Source organism: Pyrgilauda ruficollis, unplaced genomic scaffold (genome assembly GCF_017590135.1).
Source record: "Pyrgilauda ruficollis isolate IOZ18807 unplaced genomic scaffold, ASM1759013v1 scaffold139, whole genome shotgun sequence".
Taxonomy (NCBI): Eukaryota; Metazoa; Chordata; class Aves; order Passeriformes; family Passeridae; genus Pyrgilauda; species Pyrgilauda ruficollis.
The window spans coordinates 1,260,138-1,283,007 of NW_024512432.1; the positions used below are offsets into that span (position 1 = coordinate 1,260,138).

General features: G+C 46.7%; 1 protein-coding gene across 2 annotated transcripts in view; it reads left to right on the forward strand.

Moving 5' to 3' along the window:
* The first annotated feature begins 1,679 nt into the window (after positions 1-1,679).
* Positions 1,680-22,870, forward strand: part of BMP2K (BMP2 inducible kinase) — a 49,955-nt gene continuing 28,764 nt past the window's right edge. For both annotated transcript variants that reach the window (XR_005954507.1, XM_041459646.1), the window contains exons 1-3: positions 1,680-2,099; positions 20,812-20,930; positions 21,273-21,378. Coding sequence is in view for 1 of the 2 variants with exons in the window: in XM_041459646.1 (XP_041315580.1) it covers positions 1,946-2,099; positions 20,812-20,930; positions 21,273-21,378 (379 nt within the window). In the remaining variant the exon portion in view is untranslated. The remainder of the gene's footprint in view (positions 2,100-20,811; positions 20,931-21,272; positions 21,379-22,870) is intronic.

A 22,870-nucleotide genomic window follows, 5' to 3' on the forward strand; every position in this document is an offset into this window, starting at 1 on the left:
CTTTATCACCAGCTTTTTCTTCAGACCATCTACTGTTTTACACCAGCCAGAAAATACTTGCTTGTGAGCACTTTCAAGGTATTAAAACTTGTTTTGTTTATTTTTTAAGTAGTGCAAACACCTTTTGTTTGCCACACTGCCAAACAGGTGTTGCATTAAACAGGTGGGGTTTGCTGCACACGTGGCAGACGCAGGAGAACAAAGCATCCCTGCTGTGACTGAACCAAAGGAGAGGCTTCACCTCACTAAAGGGGGAGCAAAGTTTACTTTGGGTTCCATACCCTCAGTGAAAGACAACTCACAACTCCTCCTTTCTGGACGTTAATATAGCTTCTAGAAATGTCACAGTCAGTCACACTTTCAAAGTCACACCGGCTGCTAGGAAATACAGTATTTTTTACAACACTCCTGCTTAGGCCATCCCACTCACAGAACTCTGCTCCTTTTATCTGCACTGGAAATTCCTTTCTCTCCCAAGGAAAACTGCGAATTAATCTCTGTAAGCTGTTGAAAAACTGACCTGCTGTTACGGAGAGGGCAGCAGCGACCTCAGAAAGGGGACTGCCCATGCCAGCAGCTTATCAGTGCTTTCCACATGTGACAGGCTGTCCCTCCAGTACAGGCACACCGTCATTTTCTTGCCTAAGAGTGTGGCAACATGGTTAAGTTGAAAATAATTTGGTTACTGAAACATCATCCCTGAAGATCTGCACTTCGGACCTCTCAGAAGTTTTTACTGAACCAGTGACTGTAAGTGATATCCATCAAAACTTACCTGCTCAGTGGAAAACTACCACAGTCAATGCCAAAAAACCCAGCTTCATTCATTCCTACGAGAGACTGATAGTGTCCTTCACCAGTGTGGGTCTAACTTTTTGGTTTTCATTCGGAAAGGAGAAAAAAACCCCACACAAGTACCACATTTTTATTTGCACGTGGGGGACTCCCATGTGAAATCATCCTGGGCACTGTGAATCAGTGGTGGAAAATTCCCTGGTTTGTCTTGTCCATGTCTATTAGGGAAACTGTACCTGGTCAGAACATTTCAACAGAGAGGAAAATGTACATTTTAAATGTCATTGCTGATGGTTACCTGCTCAGACACTTCATTTCACCCTTTCAGTCACCCTCAAACCTGTGCACAGAGTATATGTGGAGACACACCACTGGAATTCATACCCATCATCTACACTTTTCACACCTATTTCCCAGATAAACAGATTTTTAGATTAGGTTTGTGAGGGACCTCTGGAGATCATCCAGTCAAACTCGCACAGGAAGCAGCCAGAGAAGGAGATTCCACCACCCCCCTGAGGTTTCCCTTCGAAGCACCCCACAGACCCACGAGGCCCCACACCCCTGGGCCTGCACCGCCATTTTCACCACCGCGCTCACCGCGTCTCCACACCGCTTTCCTCCCCGCAGACTCCTTCCCGAGGGCACGTCCCGCTCCGGGCTGGGTCGGTGGAGCACGACGGGCGGCGAGAGGCCAGCCCGAGGGCGGATTTAGCGGCAGGTTCCCCTCGAGGCCGCGCTCCCCTCAGGGCCGCCCGCCATTTTCCCTCGGGCGGCGCGCGGGGGTCCGGCCGGGGCGGCGCGGGCTCGCGCCTCGCTCCCGCGGCACGTGCAGGGCCGGCCGCACTTCCGGCCGGGCGGGTACTTTCGTGAGGGGCGGGGCCGCGCCTGCGCCGTCAGGCCGCGCGCCGGCGGGGCGGCCGCTCCCGGCACAGCGCGCGGCGTCCCCTCAGCCGCCCCGGCCGCCCGGAGCTGTGGCTGCTCCTTCCCCCTTCCCCCCGCTCCTCCTCCTTCCTCCTCCTCTTCCCCCTCAGGAGCCGGCGGCGGGCGAGGAGAAGCCAGTGCCGCGGCCGGCATGTGAAGCGGGGCACCCCCTGGCCGCCGCTCTGTCTCCGGTTCCTCCCCGGTGCTTCCTGGGGCTCCGCTCGCCATGAAGAAGTTTTCTCGCATGCCCAAGTCCGAGGGGAGCGGCGGCGGCGGCGGCGGCGGGACGGCGGGCGGCGGCTCCGCGAGCGGCGTGGCCCTGGGCAGGGCGCTGGCGGTGGGGCGGTACCAGGTGACCCCCGAGGAGCCGCTTGCCGAAGGTAAGGACGGGCCGGAGCCGGGCCCTCCCGGCCCCGCCGAGTCGCTGGCCCGCGGGGAGCCGCTGGCGGGGATGGGGCTGTGCCGCTTCGGCCGCTCCCTGGGCCGGGGGCTCCTTGGGGCGCTCGGAGTTGCCCGGTTCGGCGCCTTGGGTGAGTGAGGCGGGGTGAGGTGTCACCGGCCTGCCTGTTTTGCCTCTGCCCCCTGCTGTGAAAGAAAAGCCCCCAAAGGAACGCGACCAAATGGAATTCCTGGTGTTCCTGGGTGTAAGGCGGCGGATCGGTGTCACGGTCACGAGCGGAGGTGCGGCGCTGGCGGGTTGTGCTGTGGAGCCTCTCCCCTCGCTGCAGGGAGCGCGGCTTGTGCTTCTCGTGGCGTCGGACTTCCACTGGCACCGAGGGAAGAGTTGTGTGGATTTTGGTAGCCGTGGGCTTGGCTGGACTTTGTTAGCTGCACTGCTTCGCTCGGCGCTGGTGTGGGACACCAGCAGGAGAGCCATTTTTGAGTTTTGCACTGTGTGTGGGAAACAGTGCAGGGTTCGTCTCCCAGAGCTGGTAATTGGTGCGATGTGTAAAGCGTAATTCCCTTCCCAGGTCACCGAGCTTAGGGCTGGTTCTGTACATTTCATGCCTACTGAATGTTTACAGCTCACTGCTTGGGGTGTTGTGCGTGAAATAAAACATCTCTGTCGAATTCGTCTGTGTGTTGCTTAGGCTGTGCAAGTATATTTATGTGTAACTATACTAGTTAACTTTGGTGATGCAGGCTTGGCTGGACTTTGTTAGCTGCACTGCTTCGCTCGGCGCTGGTGTGGGACACCAGCAGGAGAGCCATTTTTGAGTTTTGCACTGTGTGTGGGAAACAGTGCAGGGTTCGTCTCCCAGAGCTGGTAATTGGTGCGATGTGTAAAGCGTAATTCCCTTCCCAGGTCACCGAGCTTAGGGCTGGTTCTGTACATTTCATGCCTACTGAATGTTTACAGCTCACTGCTTGGGGTGTTGTGCGTGAAATAAAACATCTCTGTCGAATTCGTCTGTGTGTTGCTTAGGCTGTGTAAGTATATTTATGTGTAACTATACTAGTTAACTTTGACTTGTCATGCGCGTTTCTTGGTGGAGATTTAAGATGCGGTTTTAACAAGTGCATGCAGATAATATTACTGATCAGAATGGGACCACAGGAGTGGCACTTAGCTTTTCATTGCTGTCTAGGAATGATTTTTATGGAAAGGTGGATTTGGTACGCGATGTTTAGAATGCAGTATTTTGTATTTGGGATGCAAAGATGGTGTCAGGAATTAGCCAGCTGCATACCTGGTTGCCTAAGGTCTGGGTGGCCCTTGCTGGGAACTGCATCCAAGTCATTGGAAGGAGGACTGACAGAAAATTAAGTCTTGGCTGGGCTGATGGCAAGACAGAGGCTTTCTTTAAAAAAAATAAAGACAGTGGGCCCTTGAACAAATTGAGGCGATATCACAGAAAACGTATGTAGTGGAGAGGAGGGAAATTTTATAGTGCTTTGTTTACTGTAGCACATCATTAAAAGTTTCCTCATAATGTTCTGTCTTTAGAGTCACTACATATTATGGGTTTTTTTCTTTTCTGTAGCTGGCAGAAACAAATTGACAGCCCTTGGGGGCAGGGGAAGTCCAAATTTAACATGTGACTGTTGTCTGAATTAACTTCCTACTTTTGAGTCTGAAAGATGTTTTGTACTGCTTTTTTGTTCCTTCAGGTTTTATTCGGTCTCTTGAGTGTGGATGCTTAGGGTGAGGACTGATGAGGGTTGGGGCAGTGCGGATTTGCTGCATGCTGAGCAAAGTCTCCAAGCTACCCCTGGAGCGGGCCGGTAGGGAGGACCCGAGGGGCTGGGGGACAAGGAAAGAACAGGTGGCACAAGTGCCGGGTTGGGAGGAGGGGCCGGGCTCTCCCAGCTCCTCTGGCTGTCCGGGAGCAGCTGGGCTCTCGCAGGGGGTGTGTGTGTGCTGCAGGTGTGTGCCGGGGGCACGGCTCTGTCACCGAGTGTCCGGGTGGCGCTTGGTGCTCCTAGCTGACACCAGGCTTTGTGGCTCGGGAGATGGCTTTTTATCCGGGAATGACTCGCTGACAATCAACCCCTTGCCTCAGCAGCAATTAATTCTACGAACTGTGTCTTACTGCTGTTACGTTAGTCATATTGCTACCTGTAACTAATGCTGAACACTTTACAAATACCCTGGCTAATAATCTTTCTCTTGGGAGGGCAGAGGAGAAAACTTTTTTTTTCCTGTCCTCTTTGCACCAGGCTTTGGTGTTTTTTTTTTTTTAGTTTCTATAACTGAGTTTAACCAAGGCTTGTAAACTTGTCAGGTAGTTCCTATTACTCAGTGCTGATGAAATAGCATTTAAGATGCTAACAGCCGTCCAAGTTAGAGCTTGTGTTATGAGGCATTAATGATAGATCCAGTTAATGAATCTGAAGATCTTAACAAATCTGTTTGAGAGGAGATGCACAGTGTTTTGTTAGCAGAGGTGTGGTATATTGTCTTTTTATTAGCTGTTAGAATTAATAGCATGATATGTTTGTTTTCTGCGAGCTGTTTAACCCCCACCCTCTTTCCAGCTTTTGCTGTGAGTAGCCCTAGGAAGGCAGCTCCTGGTGCTGTGGAGGATTGAGGCTCTGGGGAACTGGAGGACTGAAAAGCTGGGGTTGTAATGACCTGCCTGGGCTGCAGCGCTGGAATCTATCTTTGGGTAGATTTCCCATGTTGATGCAGGTGTTGCCCTCCAGATGCTTTTCTCTAGTCTTGGACAAAATGGATTTATTGCAGTGTTCTAAAGGAAGAAGTGTGGAGCATTATAGTCCAGTTGTTCTGAATAAAGTATAATGCTGTCTAAAGGAAATGCATGTTTTTACTAAAGAAGATGTGATGTTGAAGAGCTGTAGTTGTTGGGCTGTTGGATGTTTTCTTTTGTTCTAAACACCCCTATTCTGTGATCACTTCTTGGCCTCCATAACCTAGTGGTCAGTATGCTGTTGGATGGAGGTATGTGTTTTGACTTTTTATTTCTCAGAGATGCGGGAAAAAGCAGTTAATTTGGTTTAAGGTTTGATGTAGAAAATTAATTCCTGTCTATTTCGAGGGCTAGGTAGAAATATGTGGAATAAGTGACTGATATAGAGTCTACGTTTGTTTTCTGCAAGCTGTTTAACCCCCACCCTCTTTCCAGCTTTTGCTGTGAGTAGCCCTAGGAAGGCAGCTCCTGGTGCTGTGGAGGATTGAGGCTCTGGGGAACTGGAGGACTGAAAAGCTGGGGTTGTAATGACCTGCCTGGGCTGCAGCGCTGGAATCTATCTTTGGGTAGATTTCCCATGTTGATGCAGGTGTTGCCCTCCAGATGCTTTTCTCTAGTCTTGGACAAAATGGATTTATTGCAGTGTTCTAAAGGAAGAAGTGTGGAGCATTATAGTCCAGTTGTTCTGAATAAAGTATAATGCTGTCTAAAGGAAATGCATGTTTTTACTAAAGAAGATGTGAAGTTGAAGAGCTGTAGTTGTTGGGCTGTTGGATGTTTTCTTTTGTTCTAAACACCCCTATTCTGTGATCACTTCTTGGCCTCCATAACCTAGTGGTCAGTACGCTGTTGGATGGAGGTATGTGTTTTGACTTTTTATTTCTCAGAGATGGGGGAAAAAGCAGTTAATTTGGTTTAAGGTTTGATGTAGAAAATTAATTCCTGTCTATTTTGAGGGCTAGGTAGAAATATGTGGAATGACTGATACAGAGTGAAGGCCTTGTCTTTCTGTCTTTTTGTTGAAGCAGAGTATTTGCAATGCAGCTCAAGTTTGGAAAGTGAAATCTAATACAAATATGGGGAGTTCTCTGTTGAAAGTTACAGGTGGTGCATGGGGAACTGCAGTTACGGAAACTCCAGTATTGAAAAAAACTTTACAGTTGAGAAATTGCAGCAAACTGGAAGTGGCCAGGTATGAAACATGCTCTAAAATGTGTCTCAAATGTCAGTGCAGAACAGTTTGTTGTGAAGAGTGAAAAGGAAAGTTAAAACTAGCAAGTTCTCAAAATGTTTTTGTCTTACATGGGGAGGAGATGGAAAGTTGTGGCTTGATATAGTGATACTGCTTACTTCGTTGTTTGCCTTGACTTGGACTTCACAAAGTCTTTTTGCTTAATTACTGCAGTAAAAGTGATTTTTCTGCCTGCTATAAAGGTAGGCATTGGAGGATGCTCATTTGCCTTACTGTCTTGATTGTTTGGCTGGGTTTGAGATGATGAAACTGAATAAATAAAGGCTTTGCCAGGTTCTGCGTTGTCTTTGTACCAGGATCAGACCAGTGAGGTTATGGGAAATGTTGTAATTGAGTATATGGGTATGTGTTTAACAAGTGCAGATGAAGCAAGAAAGAGGCAATTACAGCTGTTAAAAATAAGGCCAGAGGACTCTCCAGCTTCCTTCTCAAACCTGACTGGATTGGTTTGGAAGCTGATTTCCATGGGATGGAGAAAGATGATCGTCATTTACTTTTTGTTTTCATTGAGAATTGGTTAATGGAGTCGTGGGGCATGTGCTGTTGTATCTTGCCAAAATAAAGCAGTGCTGTGTCGTGTTCTCCCCACAGCAGTTCACGTCCTAGCCAGCCAGTGGATTGCTGGGGAGCGTGGAGGTGAGATGCCAGGCCCCTTGAAGGAGACGTGGGTAGTTCTGTGTGCCCCTTGCTCTCAGAGGTGCCCAGAGGGGCTGCACAGCAGAGAGTGAACAGGACATGTGACTTTGCTTTGCCCCTGTGTGTGTGGAAAGAAGCTGTGTGGTAGTGGGTACCACTATAAAAATAAAAATATAATATAATATATAAAACATAGTGGGTACCACTATAAAAATAAAACCAGTACCAGTGGTTTATTTTTATCATCCAGGCTGATAAAGTGGTGAGTCCAGGGCTGTGTGGTGCTGAGCCTCTGCTGTGGCTTAGGAGGCCATTGCTTTTCTAAGTGACCATAGAGAGGCAGGGACAAGGCCACTCGAGTGGTGTAAAGTTAATTTGTTAGGTGCTTCATTAAGTACTTACAGGTTCAGTAGTTCACGTTTGTATAACAGAATGTTTGCTTTGTTTAGTAAATATGGTGGTTAAAGCAGTTTTCGGTGAAAAGGGGCCTCTCAGTAGCGAAGGTAGCTTGATTCCTTCTGGGTGGTGTGCAGGAAACAACCAAATTCCCGGCAGGTTCAGTGGCCAGCTGGTCATGAACCCACAGAGGGTCAGGGGCTCTCTCCCCATCTCCCCACTCTGGGGGTCAGCTTGCCTTTCTCCCGGAGAAAACCTTTCAACAGGTCTGGGTTACTGCAGGCTGTGGGCCAGTCAGTGCCATTTTTGGTGAGGCCGTGGGCCAGTCGCTGCCATTTTGGGTGAGGCCGTGGGCCAGTCAGTGCCATTTTGGGTGAGGCCGTGGCTCAGTCGCTGCCATTTTGGGTGAGGCCGTGGGCCAGTCGCTGCCATTTTGGGTGAGGCCGTGGCTCAGTCGCTGCCATTTTGGGTGAGGCCGTGGGTCAGTCGCTGCCATTTTGGGTGAGGCCGTGGCTCAGTCGCTGCCATTTTGGGTGAGGCCGTGGCTCAGTCGCTGCCATTTTGGGTGAGGCCGTGGGCCAGTCGCTGCCATTTTGGGTGAGGCCTTGGGTCAGTCGCTGCCATTTTGGGTGAGGCCGTGGGCCAGTCACTGCCATTTTGGGTGAGGCCTTGGGTCAGTCGCTGCCATTTTGGGTGAGGCCGTGGGCCAGTCAGTCCCATTTTGGGTGAGGCCGTGGCTCAGTCGCTGCCATTTTGGGTGAGGCCGTGGCTCAGTCGCTGCCATTTTGGGTGAGGCCGTGGGCCAGTCGCTGCCATTTTGGGTGAGGCCGTGGGCCAGTCGCTGCCATTTTGGGTGAGCCTGTGGGTCAGTCGCTGCCATTTTGGGTGAGGCTGTGGGTCAGTCGCTGCCATTTTGGGCCAGGGAGGGAGTCAGTGCCATTACAGTGTGGGGCAGGGGAGGAGCAGTGGCTGCCTCACCTATGCCGAGCTCACCCTGTTAGCACAGTTTCCACCTGGTTATTTTGAGCCAGTGAACCATTCCTCTGGTCTCTTACACCAGTGAAAGAATGAGCTGCTTGTGAGTTCTACTGTCTTACTTTAATTGTGTGTGGTCTTTGCAAGTACTTGATAACTCTTCTGATTTGGTTTGCCTCTTGCATTCATGCTGTTGTAGTTGAGGCCTAAGAAAAATGTAGCCTTAATTGAGAGAAATCCAGGTTCTGTTTTGTGAGCTCTCGTGCATTTGTAGGTAGTCATGCTATTTAGGTTCTTTCAAACTGCTTTTGAAATTGGGCTAGTCTTGAATGTTCTGTTGTGGTTTTTGCTTTTTCTTCCTTAGGTCTCAGCAATAGCAGGTCAGTTTGTAATCCAAATAAACAAACTTTGTGTTGTGCATATGATTCTCTTGGCCTTTGTTTACCCCCCACCTCAATTAACCTTTTATACCATCATTTTTGATCCTCAGAGCAAGGGATTGTGAGGATTTGCAGCTCCAGCAGCTTCTGTAAATTTGGAAGCAGGCTTCTGTATAGCTAACACTGCTTCATCTCCTCTCAGGGTGGGGCTTGTTTGTTGTTCTTTTTTCTGGCGAGGTAAATAGAGAGAGATGCCATTGTAATGGATCTATGAACTGTAGTACTTCCAAGTGTTTCCACGAGGTGTGGCCCCAGTTGTTAACTCTGGGAGAGCTTATTTCTCTGGCAGGTGTTACGAATGTACCTGGTGCGGGGTTACTTCTGCTGGGGTGTGCTAGTGTTCTCCTGTGAGCCAAGGTGACGTGTACAGTACTGGTCTTGGTTAATTTGGTTATTGCATGTCACTTGCTGCTCTGTGGAAGCTGCTGTTTTATTTTCAGTTGTAATCTAGTTCAGTTGTTTGGGTGGATTATGAGCTGGAAGGCTGTCTGGAAAGCTAACTTGTGGCATTTGAGTTGGTTTGGTCATGTCCATTTTTTTCCAGAGTGAAACATTTCTGAATCTGTTTGCACATGACTGTAAAGGTCAAGCCTGTTATTCTGTCTCCAACAGTTTTGCTTTGCTAATAATGGAGTAGCAGATACGGTTTGTTCCAGTTCAAGATATAAGGGAGAAAAAGCAGAGCGAGCACTTGAAACTGACTTTTGTTTTGGCTGAAAGCATAATACAATGCACGTGAAGCGCTTCTGCATGCCCCAAAATAGTCACAGCTGCCTTACATCAAGTGTATCTGCAGACTGGTGGGTGCTGAGATCCTAGAGCAGCTTTTGATTTCTGGGTGGTGAAAGATGGGAAGCCTGTGTTGTTGTGTGTGGGGATTTTCTTGGGGCTTCCCGAGCCTCATGAAGGCAGCTCACGTGGTGAAAAAAGGGCCTTGTTTGGCTGGCACAGCATGGCGCTGTGCTCAGTGTAATGAGCAGGCAAACCAAAAGCAGTTTGGGCATTTGACTGTGATCCTTGTCTTACACCAATACTCAGGTGAATGTCTGTTTTCATGTACCATAGTGCACAGAATGAAGTTCACTAATTTGAGCAGTCACACATGCGGTGTGCTGACCGCTGTGGTGGCACTTGAGCAGAACAGTTGCTCTTGCTGTGCTCTTCAGAGCTGCTGTGTGCCTCTGGGACACGGGTGGAGAAACTAGCAGGTTGGGAAACATCTGTAGGCCGACAAAGGCATCTATTGTACAGCCAGGGCCAAGTTCAGCTCTTAGGACACGTGGTCTAATGCTCTTTGATTATCCACTTGTTAGCCCTTGCATGCCCTGCGGACACTCCTTCCTGCACCGTGTGCGTATGGACGGGTGGTGTTGCGCCTCTGTTAACTGCACACAGTTATGGTCTTTTTCGAGGATGTTATCCCTTTAATTTTTGTGTGGCCAGCAGTAGTTAAGTGAAGAGGAAGTACTTGGGAATCTAGTAATTCCGAGCTAAGTTTCCAGGCCAGTAGTGGCTGAGAGTCAGATGGTTACAGGAGAAGGAACTTGATTTGTAGCAGTGTCATGTAAATGTCACACAAATACTCAAGGCATCTTTCCTTTGCCAAATTTTGAGGAAAAACAGATGTGCCAATGTGTGTGCCATCTACTTGCCTTTTTCCTTGCAGATGCATTTTGATAAAGAATGCTAATGTTACAGTATTTATAAGGGGAGGGGTGTGTGTGCCGATGTGCTGCAGGAGAAAGCTCTTGGACACCCTCGCAGGATAAGGCAGCATGGGAGAATGGAGGTTGTTAGCTGTGTCTGAGAAGGACATGGCAAAGCTTTTAAAGAGGCTGTGCAGGATCTTCAAGTTTTTTTTTAACAGTGTGTTTTACTGGTTAAACTGAATTTTTTTCAAAATTAAATCTCAGCGTCTGGCATCTCATCATGTAAAAGAAAAATGGATAAAAGCAGTAGAACTCCTCTTCAGACACAGGTTAACTGGGAGCCAGTAATTGCGGGAGGAGGGTATGTGTTTCTGTGGGCTGCTGTCAGTGTGGTAGCAGAGCTGTCAGTCAGTATCCCGTATGTCACCCACGGGGAGGGGTTCCTGCAGTGGTTCTGTGCGTGGAGAGCAGAAGTTAACACCAGGGATGGGCTCAGTGTCTAGGGAGCAGCGCAGTCACTGGCACACTTGGCTTTGGCAGCAGGGAAGAACGAGCATGTCGTGTTGCATAAGCGTGTTAAGCGAGTGAGCTCAGCTGCCTTTCCAGCTGTAGAAGTTTGTGGGCTCTGTAAATGTGCACAGATGCTCTTTGATGGGTGTCTCACTTGCAGCTGAATAGATGTCACCTCTGGTTCAGAGGGGAGGTGTTGGAGGTGCTCAGTTAGGTTGTGTCGCTTGTCTCTGGCATTGCTTGGGTTTACAGTGTTTCGTTTGTCTTCATTCTCTTAATTCCTGAACCTTGTGCTATATTTTACTTGCTGCAGCTATTTTTTGCCTCTGTAATGTTCCAGCTAAGCAGGCTGCCGCAGTTGAAGGAATTGGTCGGTGTTTGTAAGCTGAGCTGTGTTAACTGACACTATGAATGCTCTGTGCCTGCCAGAGGGCAGCGTGAGGGTTGGGTGGCGGCTTGGGGACTAACCCAGGGCGCAGGCAGGGTCAATCACTCGCCTCATTGTAACTTGATTGCGTCAGATGCCTCCTTTTCCTAGGAAACTGTTAGATTTGCAAGCATCTGTTATGAAATGGAAGCTTTTCCTCATTTGTGTTCATGGCCTTAGTTTAAACTGTGAGTGTGCTGGTGAACAGCTGCTTCCTGATGTGTTTGGGGTATGTGCCTGTTAGTGATGCCTGGGGCTGGCAGTCTGAGGGTGGTTTGCAGGTCCCAGTGGCGCCGGGCAGCAGTGCTCGGTGCAGGTCACGTCATCTCGGCTCGGTTGTTGCGCTGCGGCAGAGATGGCTTGTCCTGCCTTTGCTCCTCCAGAGGATGGACAATCCTGAAGCCCCTGCTCTCCTCCAAGGAGAGTCTGTGTTTCTCTGCGTCACTGTCTAGCTGCTGCCGAGAAAGGAGCATCAATTCCTCTGCTCCCGCTTCCCTGGTTGTCTTGGGAATGGATTTCAGTCTCCTTCAGTGTTTGTCTCCTGGTTGAGGAGGTAGGAACCTTTCCTCTCCACATTTGCATGTTCTTTGCTCACGCTTGTCTAAGTTGGTTAGTTTTTTTCTGGTTCCAGTGGGATGTCTTGGATATGGGTGGGTTCATCCGTGAAACTGGGCCTCTGAACAGAGGCAGGGTGGAGGAAAGTAGAAAAGTGAAGGTTGCCAACTGGAAATAAAAAAGCTCCAGCTTTGATCCTAGGTGACTGTCATAGTGAAGTAAGGAGTGCTGATTTTGGTTTGGTAGCAGAAAACGTGCTGCTTTGTCCTTGAGCATCACGTGGTAAACCACTCTTGTGTAGTGGAACTCAAAATTGGCAGACTTGGGTGTGTTCTCCCTGTAAAGGTAGAAGAGTCTTCCATTAGTCTTGCTGATCATTAGGTCTGCTTTGCTTCTGAGGCCAGTGGTGAAAGTACTGAAGAACTGATTATAGAGTCTCAGGTGAGGGTGAACATCTCTGAGCAGTCTGTATCTTGCTCTTCAAGAGGTATCAAAGCTGGTATTGCTGCAAAGTACATCATATGGCTCTTGGAGAGCCATTACTCCACAGAGGGAGAAACCAAGATGAAGGGATTTGCCCCGAGTCACGTGAGTCTGTACAAGAGATGCAGGTAGAGTTTGGAACGTCCTGGCTCTGTGATGGCTTCTTCCTCATCCCTTCTGTAACATGCTGTGCCTTAATTGCCACATGCAAAACTAAGATAGGAATTCTGATGTTACAGGGCTTGAGGAGATTTTATTCAGAGTCATACGTATGTTTGGCTTCCTTCCGAACTTGCATGTTATTTGAATGGGTGGATTTGTTCCTGTGGTGCCTATAAACTTCAATAGGCAAGTCTCTACCAGTCATGTGCCAAAACACAGGGATGGTCCAATTCCTGGTTTGTTTCAGTTCTGTTGAACTGACTCATATTTTAAAATTTGTTACTCTGGCTGTGATTTTTATCTGTGCATCTTGTCTTTCAGTAGCAGTTGTAATGAGTAATTGTTGCAGCGTTTTGCTTCTTATGGAACAAAAAATAGCTTTGGAAGTGAGTGATTAATATGACATTTTCTTATGTTCTTTTGCAATTCCTGCAGGTTGAAAAACTGAATGTGCTTTTATTTGGAGAAATTGTTGCTGAACAAGTTTTTTCTTGTTCTGGATGATGAACTTGCATATAGCTATGAGAGTGGTGCAGAGCAAATAGATCATTAAAGAATGTAAGGCACTTAATTCTACTCTGCTGACGTGTATGTATAAGAACCTGACCTGAATACAATGCGTGTTCATGAGACTAGAATAGGAAGAGTGAATGAAATTTAGTGTGTCAGCATTAGACATGGGATCAGTTCTGGTTTGTGTGATGTGCAGGAAAACTGTTTGGAGAAAAACAAATGAATTAATGGCTTTCTTTGAGACTTGCTGTTGTGTCTCTGTAGAGCTCAGTAGCACAGTCTGCATCTATAGAGTTGAGACCCTATTTAGGTGAATTATCACTTGACTTTTACATCATGAGAACTTGTGTAAGCAACAGAAGGAGTATTTGATCCCAGAAGGAGCTATCCAGAGTCATCTTAGGCAATCTGAAGATGGAAAAGCAAGTTTAAGTTGTTTTTTGAGTTTTTGGCAACTCAAAAGGAAGTAGTTTGCTGCATTTTATTTGGCGTAGTCTTGTAGTCTTTAAAGTTCCATCCATCTTGGTGTGACTTTACAGTATTATCCTCCCAGCTTTGTGCTTTCTTCAAATATTTGATTTCTCCATTAAACATTTTATGCTCTTCTTATGACTTGCTGTTTTGGTAAACTGACATTAAGTTGTATGGCTGCATTTTTAAGAGGAGGCTTTTGCTCAAGGCCATCTTTGAGTTTAGATGGTAGTTGGGTCCTAACACTTTATTTTCTGGGACTTCCCCAAACCCACTAGTTTCCAGATCAGCCCATTTAATAAATATCTGCCTTGTTCTGAGTTACCACTGTTGACTGGCTTCTTGAAACATGGGAGTTAGATGAGAAATGCTAAATGATTTTGGTAATCTTGACTCTGCTATTTGTAGTCCTGCTGCCATTGCAGTGTAGCTTGTTTATTTAAAATTATCAAGCTGCTTAGACTGTTATGAAATGTAAGTGCATTGTTTATTTAAAATTGTCAAATGTTACAGTGTGAAGTTTGAAATCCCAATTACAGAAGTTCTGCCAGGTCTTGAGGGATGCTTTATATGCCGTTTGTAGTGTTCAAATGTATTTACCATGTACCAGGTAGAGGTTCAAGAGCTGCCTGTTCCCATGCAGGTGCCAAGGAAGTATCTTTGCCTGAAATGGCTTATAATTCTGTTCATTGGTGTGAGCAGGTCGGATCTAGATGTTGTGCTCTTAAAGTTTACTGGTCCCCTGTTGTTCTTATGCTGGCTAAGTCTGTATCTCAGCATACACCCTTGGTATGCCGCAGTTTAAACATGCACCAGCATTTGCCAATAGCTAAAGACTATGAGGTAAGATAATGAAAATCATTCTTAATTGTTGATATTGGGTCTTTTAGCACTAATTCCTGGCAGTGAGTCTAATTCTAGTCATGCTCCTGGATGAATGGCCAGTGAATTATGCTCCGATGTGAGGGTGAGTGGGACTGTAAGCCGGGAGGAGATGGGCTTCATCTTGCTCATTTGTATGTGTAAGATGCCTTAGAAAAGGAGGAAACCAGAGACTCTTGCGGTGACATCTGCCTCAGTCTGGAGTGCCGCTGGCGTTTCAAGCGGCTTGGTTTGTGTCTGCGCGGCCTGGTGGCTCTTGTCTTTGTGTGGCAGCCAGAGGTGGCACCGCTCCAGGACGCCGCGATCCAGGCGCTGGGCCGGAGCCGCGCTCTGTGTGCGCAGCTTTGTTCCCGTGCCACGGCGGCTCGGGGCATTCCGTGCACGCTCAGGCATGGGGGAGCTTGGAGAGCCCTGCTGGCCTTGCGCTCACGGCCCTCCACATGGACACCACAGCTCAGGCCGGGACTGCAGGAAAATGAAAGGCCAGCTGGAAAGTAAGAGTTCGGTAGAGATAAGGTGTTTGTTTTCGTAACTGGTTGGTAACTGTATGGTGTGACAATTCAGTTCAGTTCCAAAAGAGTCATGCAAAATGAAAGGCCAGCTGGAAAGTAAGAGTTCGGTAGAGATAAGGTGTTTGTTTTCGTAACTGTATGGTGTGACAATTAAGTTCAGTTCCAAAAGAGCCATGGTATTTGCATACTGGCTGTGTATTATCTACCTGCTGATTTAACCAATTTGTAACTGTATTTGATTTTTTCATTATACTGGACCTAAAATCAAGCTTTATTAAAAGAGTGGCGAATGACATTTCAAATTCATCTAGAAAATGAAATGGGTTCATGCTCTTAACCTCACTGTTGTAGGGTGGTGGACTCTGTGTTTGTCAAGCCTGTGTGCACAGATCATGTCCTTGTGGTTTTTCAGCTCACTGTTTTCAGGTCAGACCCAACTGCAGCTGCAGCCGAGTTCAGTGAACAAAGACACGAGATGGGGAAGACATGCAAAAGATAAAACTGCTGTTCCAAGTCTTCTGGTTTTGGGATTTGTTTTGTAAACTGTGCTAGTGGATGCTCATTGTAGGTGTCTTATCAATGTCTTGGGTAAGTTGAAAAGCTTTCCCGTGAAAAGCACGGGTGAGTAAGTAGATGTTAACAATAATTTTCATAGTAAATAAATTGAACTGGTGGTGATCTGCTGGTAGCCTGCTGTGGTCCTTTCCTTATAGACAGGAAGGAAGTATTACTTAAATACAAGCTTCTGTTAAATATAGTTGCAGAGTTAAATGCCTTAGATTTTTTTTTTTCCAGTGAACAGAAGGAGGTGGTGATGGTGTAATACATGAAAGTAGTACAGTGGTTGTGACTAACTCTGAAGCAGCTTGATTGAAGATGGAAATACGGGGAGGTTTTTGGTCTTTTTCCAGCCAGAGTATGAGAAGGCATCAGCTTTACCCTAAGAAATAAAATACTTTCTCTTGGGTGCATAAGAGGCATTTCTTTCAGGGTGTAGCAAATGCTTGGGTTTTTTGGTTTTGTCTGCTTTTTGTTTTTTAAAAGCATGCATTAAGTGAGCTTTTCAGTCAATCTGCTTTCATTTTCCTTATCTTAGTTTACTGCAGGAATTGCAAGTGTGTTAGGAAATTGATCTGCTTTAGGAAATGGTGTTTTTTGTTTCTCTAGCAGCCAAGGCTGTCAGGCAGGAGGTGCCATGGGAGCAGTAGTCAGGCATGGCTAGCAAGTCTCCTGGATGTGGAGAAGCAGGTGGGTTCATGGTGGGCTGTACTCCAGGACACAGAGCTTTTTCCTTTTGCTGTTCAATATCCCAAATCTTAAGCATCTCAGAGTTGGCCCTTGGGCATGTCTGGTGCATGGGTGTTAATAAATGCAGAAACTTTTCACACAGGTCTATAGCACGTCTTAATTCAGCTTTCCCATCTCACTCAGTAACTTCAATGTCTTGGATCCCCCAGGCAGTTGCTGGTGCTTCTGTCAGAGCTGTTTTGTGAGGCTGGCCCACAGCTGGTGCTGGCAGAGCTGGAATCCAGACGTGCAAGCCTGTGGCAGGGTAGCAGTGCCATTAGCAGAGGTGTGCGTGGCAGACCTGCCTGCTGTGGCTGCACGGTGTTGTCCTGCTGGGATGTGATTCACAGCTGCTGTTTTCCCACTGCTGCCCTAGGAGCGGATGCAGATTTGAGAAAAAAAGTGCTACTTGTCTAAACTAGCCCTGATAGTCAGCTTGTTACATGGTGGGAATTTGTGTGGGCAGTGGGAAAGGGAGCAGTGGTATGGCCCTTGGAATGCATTGTCTGCATGCTTAAAATAAAGTGGAGAAATACTGAACTCTGAAATGTGTGTGTAGAAATGGAGTATTTTAGAAGTAGGGAGCTATTTCTGTTCTTGGATTGGCAAATGCTGAGCTCTTGAGCTTGGGAGCAATGTCTGTCAAATCATCTCCGGGGTGGAGCTGTGTCTCAGCCCTGTGTTCATGACTGAGGCTGGTGGGGTGAGCCTCACGAAGGATATCCATGCCCATGTGCACGCTCACAAAAGCACAGGTGTAAATGTAGGGAAAGGTGGATTGTGTATATGATCGGGGTTAGTTAACGCTGCCTTTGCTCAGCCGCTTCCCACGGCATTCCAGGCAGTGTTCTGCCATGGGGAACACCGGCTGCTCCTCAGCCCACAGTCTGGAAGCTGGCGTGTGGCATGAGGTACGCACCAGCTGCTGCGGGAGATTGTGTTGCACTGCTGGAAAACAGATGTTTAGTGATAGGACATCCCCTCATCTTCTCATGCACAGGTGCTTCAGGAATGGACAGACAGAACTGCGGTCTCCTTCTCTGGTGGAACTTGTGACTAAACCTAAAGGTTTCATCAGAAATTTTTCATAAGGCTCGAAAAAGGCATTTTAAGTTTCTGTTAAAGGTTACTCCCTCAACAATCACATGGTGTTTGGAATCTGACGAGAAACTCAAATGTTGGAGTTCTGTGCGTTTTTAAAGGTTTTGCTGTCAAAAACAGACGGAAAGCTGCACAGCTTAAAGAATTAAATGAATATTTTCTAGGCAAAACTCAGGTATTTCTTGTGTATGCATTTAGTCTGCCACTCCTAAAAGTGCCTGCAGTAAGGATCTGTGCTGACTGACTGAATGCAGTGCCCCTGAGGGGAAGGACTGCCATCCTTGTGGGGTGGAGAGCGGTTCTGGGAATTGGTACCGGTGAGCCTATCCCAACAGGATGCCAGTGGACATAGCGTTAAGGATGTTGTGGCAGCGCACCGCCAGGGAAATGGAGCAGCAGCATGGAACAGGGGGCTCTGTGGCACCATGGCAGCGTGTGAGGGTCGTGGAAGGACTCTGGAGAGCCAGAGAGCCATGTGTGTTGTACACGGCACGAGGATGGGACCAAAACTGAGCTGCAGCAAACAGCTCTTGGCATGGGTCTGCCTGCAACTGTGGCAGAAGGGAGCTGGCTCCAAATTCCTGGTGAAATAGCACACCGTTATATTGTTTGATGCAGGCTGAAGAAGGGCCTTTTCCTGTCCTCCATACAAAAGGGGATGGGACATGAAGAGCTGTTTTTCTTGAGGTTGCGTTTGGTTTTTTTGGGGTATTTTTTGTGAAGAAAGACTAGTTCTTTTTGGAGTTTGTTCTTAATGTCCTTTGATTTTGGACACTGGTTTGTTTTGTGTTGGAGTACCACAGAAGCTATAGAGGTTAGAGTTGGGGGGGGGAAGGGGGGATGTTTGGGGTTATTTTTTTGTTTGGTTTGGTGTTTCTTGGTGGCTTTTTTTGTTTGCTTGTGTTTTTGTTTTGTTTTTTGGTGGGGTTTTTAGTGTGGATTTACTTGTCTGAATGGAAATGGATACTAAAAACTCAGTCACCTCTCCAAAACAGCCAAGTTTTAAGGGATTTGTAAGGAACCATTTACAGTGTAGTAGCTGCCTCAGCTTTTACATATGTCGTTAGTGGTTGCTGTGTGTTACTGTAGAGGTAAGATCCTCTACAGTACAGAGGTTCTGTACTGTTTGTCTGAGATTTGAATACATAGTCAAGGGATTCACTACTTGGATTCACTTGGTGCTTTTGTATGTTTCAAAAAAAATCTGTATGATGTAAAAAAAGATGTTGTCTGTATATACATAATACGTGTAACTGTATTCAGAGTATCTTTGTTAATATTCTTCTAGACTGTCTCCACAAAATGGCTCTCAGCAGTCTGAAAGATGGTAAAGTTGCTGGAAGATTTTTCAGCCTTATTTTGTTCTGAGTAAGCAAATAGAGTGCTTAGAATTTTGACAGCTCCACTGTTTCCTGGTTCGGGTTTCAGGAATGTAACATGATAAAGTGTAAATGGCATGTCGAGGCCTGTGAAATTACTCAAGGTTGACCTTAAATATACATAGGAAAAAACCCAGCACATGTGGCTGATGTAGAATTTCATTAAAAACAAACAAAATAACTAGTCCAGAAAAAAGCCTGAATCATTGCTGGTTAGCTGATAAGATGATCCTAAAAGTGTACATAGTTAAGGTGGCGCAAAGACAGTTCAAGTAAAGAAAGTTAACAAAGATGTGTGAGCTTTTTAAGGAGTTTAATTGTGCTAAGTATCTATTGGTTTATCTAAGTATAGATTCTATAGAAAGGCTTTTTACTAAGCATTCCAGGGCAAAGTGCAGTGTGGCTGTCCTTGGGAGGAAAGGATTTTTATAGCGGTGGTATTCACTGATGGCACAGCGTTCGGGGTTTGAATCAAAGGTCTGGGCTCTGCTTCTTGCCAAAAGAGGAGCAGGTCTGCTTTCTCAGTCCCTAGGGTTCAACTGCGGGCTGGTACCGCCACCTGATGGCAAGAGCAGCCCTTGGCTCGGCATTTGGGTGCTGCTGCTTCCCACCGAGGGTTTCTGCCCAGGCCTGCCTGCTCAGGCTGCATCGGAACTCTTGTCAGGGAGACTTGACGGAGAATTGAAATCTGGAGCTCTCTTTTGTTCTCCTGCTAGTCAGAGAATTTCAAGGCTATAAATTGGCTTAAAAAGTCGAGAAGTGATTATTACCTTCTCATCATGAGTCTTTTGCTTTACCTGACTACTGCTTTCTGGTTTTGGTCAGATATTGGTGCTTAAAAACCAGGTAGTTTTATTTTGAGGGTAGTAAAAAAACTCTTCTGCTAGTGAAGGTCTTGCACATCACTCTGGCAGAGCTCCCCAGGCTGGAGCCCTCTAGGATCATTTCAGTGCCATCTGGAGTTGAGTGTTAAGAACTTGAACTGTTAGGAGTGGGTGTCCTGTGAATTTTTAGGAAGGCCCTGTGTGAACTGGGCTGAGGCTGTTGAATTAAACTTGTGGTAATGCTGCTTTGGCAGCCTAGCATACCTTTTGGCTAAATGAGAATTAAGTTGAAAAATAATAAATACTTACTCTTCAAGAGAAATTCTTTAATAAAACTTAGTTTTTTGAATGGCAGTGATAATGTGCTTATTTGCTCAAGCACATGAGACTTGCATCACATGAGGTGCACTATACTTAATCAGCACAGCCTGCAGATGCTGCTGGGTACCATGAAATGTGTGCATTTCAATTGGCTGCCTGATGACTGGAGTAGTTACTTGTTTTAATTTACTTATTTGTGTCCTGGTGGTGTACCCGAGCTCCTGCCCTAGTACAGAGTTCCCGTGGCTTTGGTCAGACAGCGGTTCAGGAAAGCAGAGATGGACATGGGCTGTGCTGTGAGGTGGATTTCCTCTAAGTGTGGGAAAAGCTGTGCATGTGAGCCTTGAGGTGATGCCAGTGTGGCCTCCTTGAGCAGCAGGCAGGACTGACAGGAGGCAGCTAAAACAGCCCTGCTGGGTTTCACTTTGCTGTCCTGAGCACTGGGAAGTACTTCCTGTGTAGATTGTTTCACTTGTGTGTGTATTTCCTGCCTCCTTGGTTCTTCTCTACCAGTGAAGAGAGAAAAATAACCTCAAAAAACCCTTCTGGGGAGTGGGCTTGACTGTGTGGTTCCCAGTTCAGGCCACTGTAGGATAACAATGTTGCCAGTGGGAGCGGTTGTAAGAAAATGCTTAATTTTAGTGTACACGTTGAGTGTGGTTTAAATAAAAACACTTCTCCAGGGCTGGTTGCTTGCAGGGCTCCAGGGAGGCTGTTGAGGCTAGCCTGAAAAGTCACATCACTTCTTCAGCGTCTCTCAAGACTTTTGCTAAATATTTTATTTTTTATGTATTAGAATGTGGGTTTAGGGAATTAATGTACCTTGACTTGAATCAGGTTTTTGAATGACTCTAAGTACTTCAGGGTTGATGTCTCAATGCATAGTTGTTCTGTGCTTTATGAGTTCATTTGAATGTGAAAATGCTTTTTTAATGCTTTCATGTCATCTTGAAAGAAAATAGTAATACTTGAATAGTTTTGTCATGAATACTTGGTTTAAAAGAAATGGGTTGGGGTGACAAATATTAAACTCGTGAAGTGTTTGTTTCTAGTCACTCAATGACCGACCAGGTCTTTGTTGCTCATCCTTGGGATGCAGTGATGGTGACTAGAGGAGTACCAAGAAGCTCAGGCAGCTGCTTCTTTTTGCACTTGTGTTCCCCAGGTGGCTTCTCCACGGTGTTTCTGGTGCGCACGCCCAGCGGGACACGCTGCGCGCTGAAGAGGATGTGTGTCAATAACGTGCCAGACCTCAACATCTGCAAGAGGGAAATCACCATCATGGTAAGAAGGCCATTCTTGGAACTGGAGAGTGTGTCAGTTTGTGGTGTGCGCACATCCAGTGCCTCTCCGGCGTTTCTAGACACCTCTTGCTTTTGATGCTGTGCTCCTGGTTTTCCACCGGTACTTACAGAAACTAATGCTGGCTTTAGGGTTGGTGCATGATGAATTTCTGAAGGAATTATTCAAGTGTGTGTTTGGTACCTCAGATGAAATGTGTATATTCCATTTGGTCAGCATGTCTGGTTCCCAAGGAAGAGGACTTTCTTCCAGTGCTGCAGGTGCAACTGAAAATGGCTCTTCGTTTTCTCAGTAATGAAGTGTAATGTCCATTTTCTTTTTCAGAAAGAGTTATCTGGGCACAAGAACATTGTGAGTTATTTGGACTGTGCTGTCAACTCCCTAAGTGATAACGTGTGGGAGGTGCTCATCCTCATGGAGTACTGTCGAGGTAAGAGTCATTGCCTAGGTTTCCAGAGGAAAATGTTTGTACTGTCACCTGTGATTTTGCTTAAAACTGTTCCCTCGCTATGGGAGGTTAACATGTATGTGTCACAGCTGGAATCCAGTATAGTTCGTTTCACTTTCCTGCTGGCATTGCTGCCTAGGCACTGGGCAAAATGTGAAAGTTTTGCAAAGCTTTGTAATGAAATATGGTTACAAACAGGGAAGTTAATTCTCTACCTATGAAGTGCAGTTGTGCTGTTCTGCTGCTGGTGCTAAGCAACAGGTACCTGGAACGTAACTTGATAGCAAAGATCAGCAAGTTTTCACCACTCTGCTCCCTCTGCTATTTTTGTTCTAGATGACAACACTGAAGAAGCTTCACCTGACAGGTGATTTCCTACAGATGGGCTTAGTAAAGTTCAGGTTGATAGTGCTGTCCAGAAAGATGTTAGCCATGTGTTCCTGCTTGACAATGTAGCTTTGTTTGAAACAATACCTAAGTCAGGGACTGTCTGTTTTGGGCTTCTGTTCCCCTCAGTTCACATATGTGGGGGATAAACTTGCCAATGAGTTTAACTCATTGTGAAGTTTGCCTAAAATCTAGGGAGACTGGATGCTGGCCTCCTAGTACGAGCTGGTGGTTAACCCTCGTGATTGGTGGATAATTGATGGTACTCTGGACAAAGTGCAAGCACAAAGGCAATACTTTGAGCCCAGAAAGAAGCCATCTCATGGTCTGTACTGCCCAACCTCACGTGGAGCTGAGGCAGGCATATGTGGGTGATATTTGCAGGAGAAGCAGTGAGCATTACAGTTTGTGCAATCTGTACTGTAAGGAGCCAAAGACAATGTAGATTTTGGGGAATGGATTAAGGACAGCTTGAAAACTAACGGCCACATTTTTGGCCCTTTACCTGCTTGCATGGGTGGATTTCTGTAGCTCTGTGGGAGCTCAGTTCTGACTCATTGCTGGTAGTACTGTTTCCCTAATGGTGCTGGTAAATAGCCCCGTGGATGTCAGCTGTCAGACAACTTGACAGTGGTAGGCTTCCTGTGTTGTAAGCACTCTTGTTTGACAGAATGCCCACCAAGGCCCTGCTGTGTCTCTGCAAGAATCCTTCTTCATCTCTGTGTGCAGTGAGCGTTGTGGTAGGAAGAGCTTAGTGGTACAGTCTGGTACAGTTACTGCAAGGAACAGGGAAGTATTGATTCCCAATCTTACAAGAAACCTATGAAAAGGGAAAGGGAAGTCTTCTTCCTTGGAGGATGAGTTCAGTGATTTGTTTCCCTCCTTCCCTGCCTCCCTTTTCTTCCTCCTTTGTCTCCCAGGAAGACAGAGAGGGTGTTCAGAGAATGAGTTCATGAACTCAGTTGACGGAGTTTGGGTTATGGATCCTAATGCAAGAGACAGTTTTGAGGTGACATTGGTGTGATGGATTCTTTTGTGTTTGCAGCATTTGGTTTCAAACATGTTTCATCCTCAGGGACTGGACTGT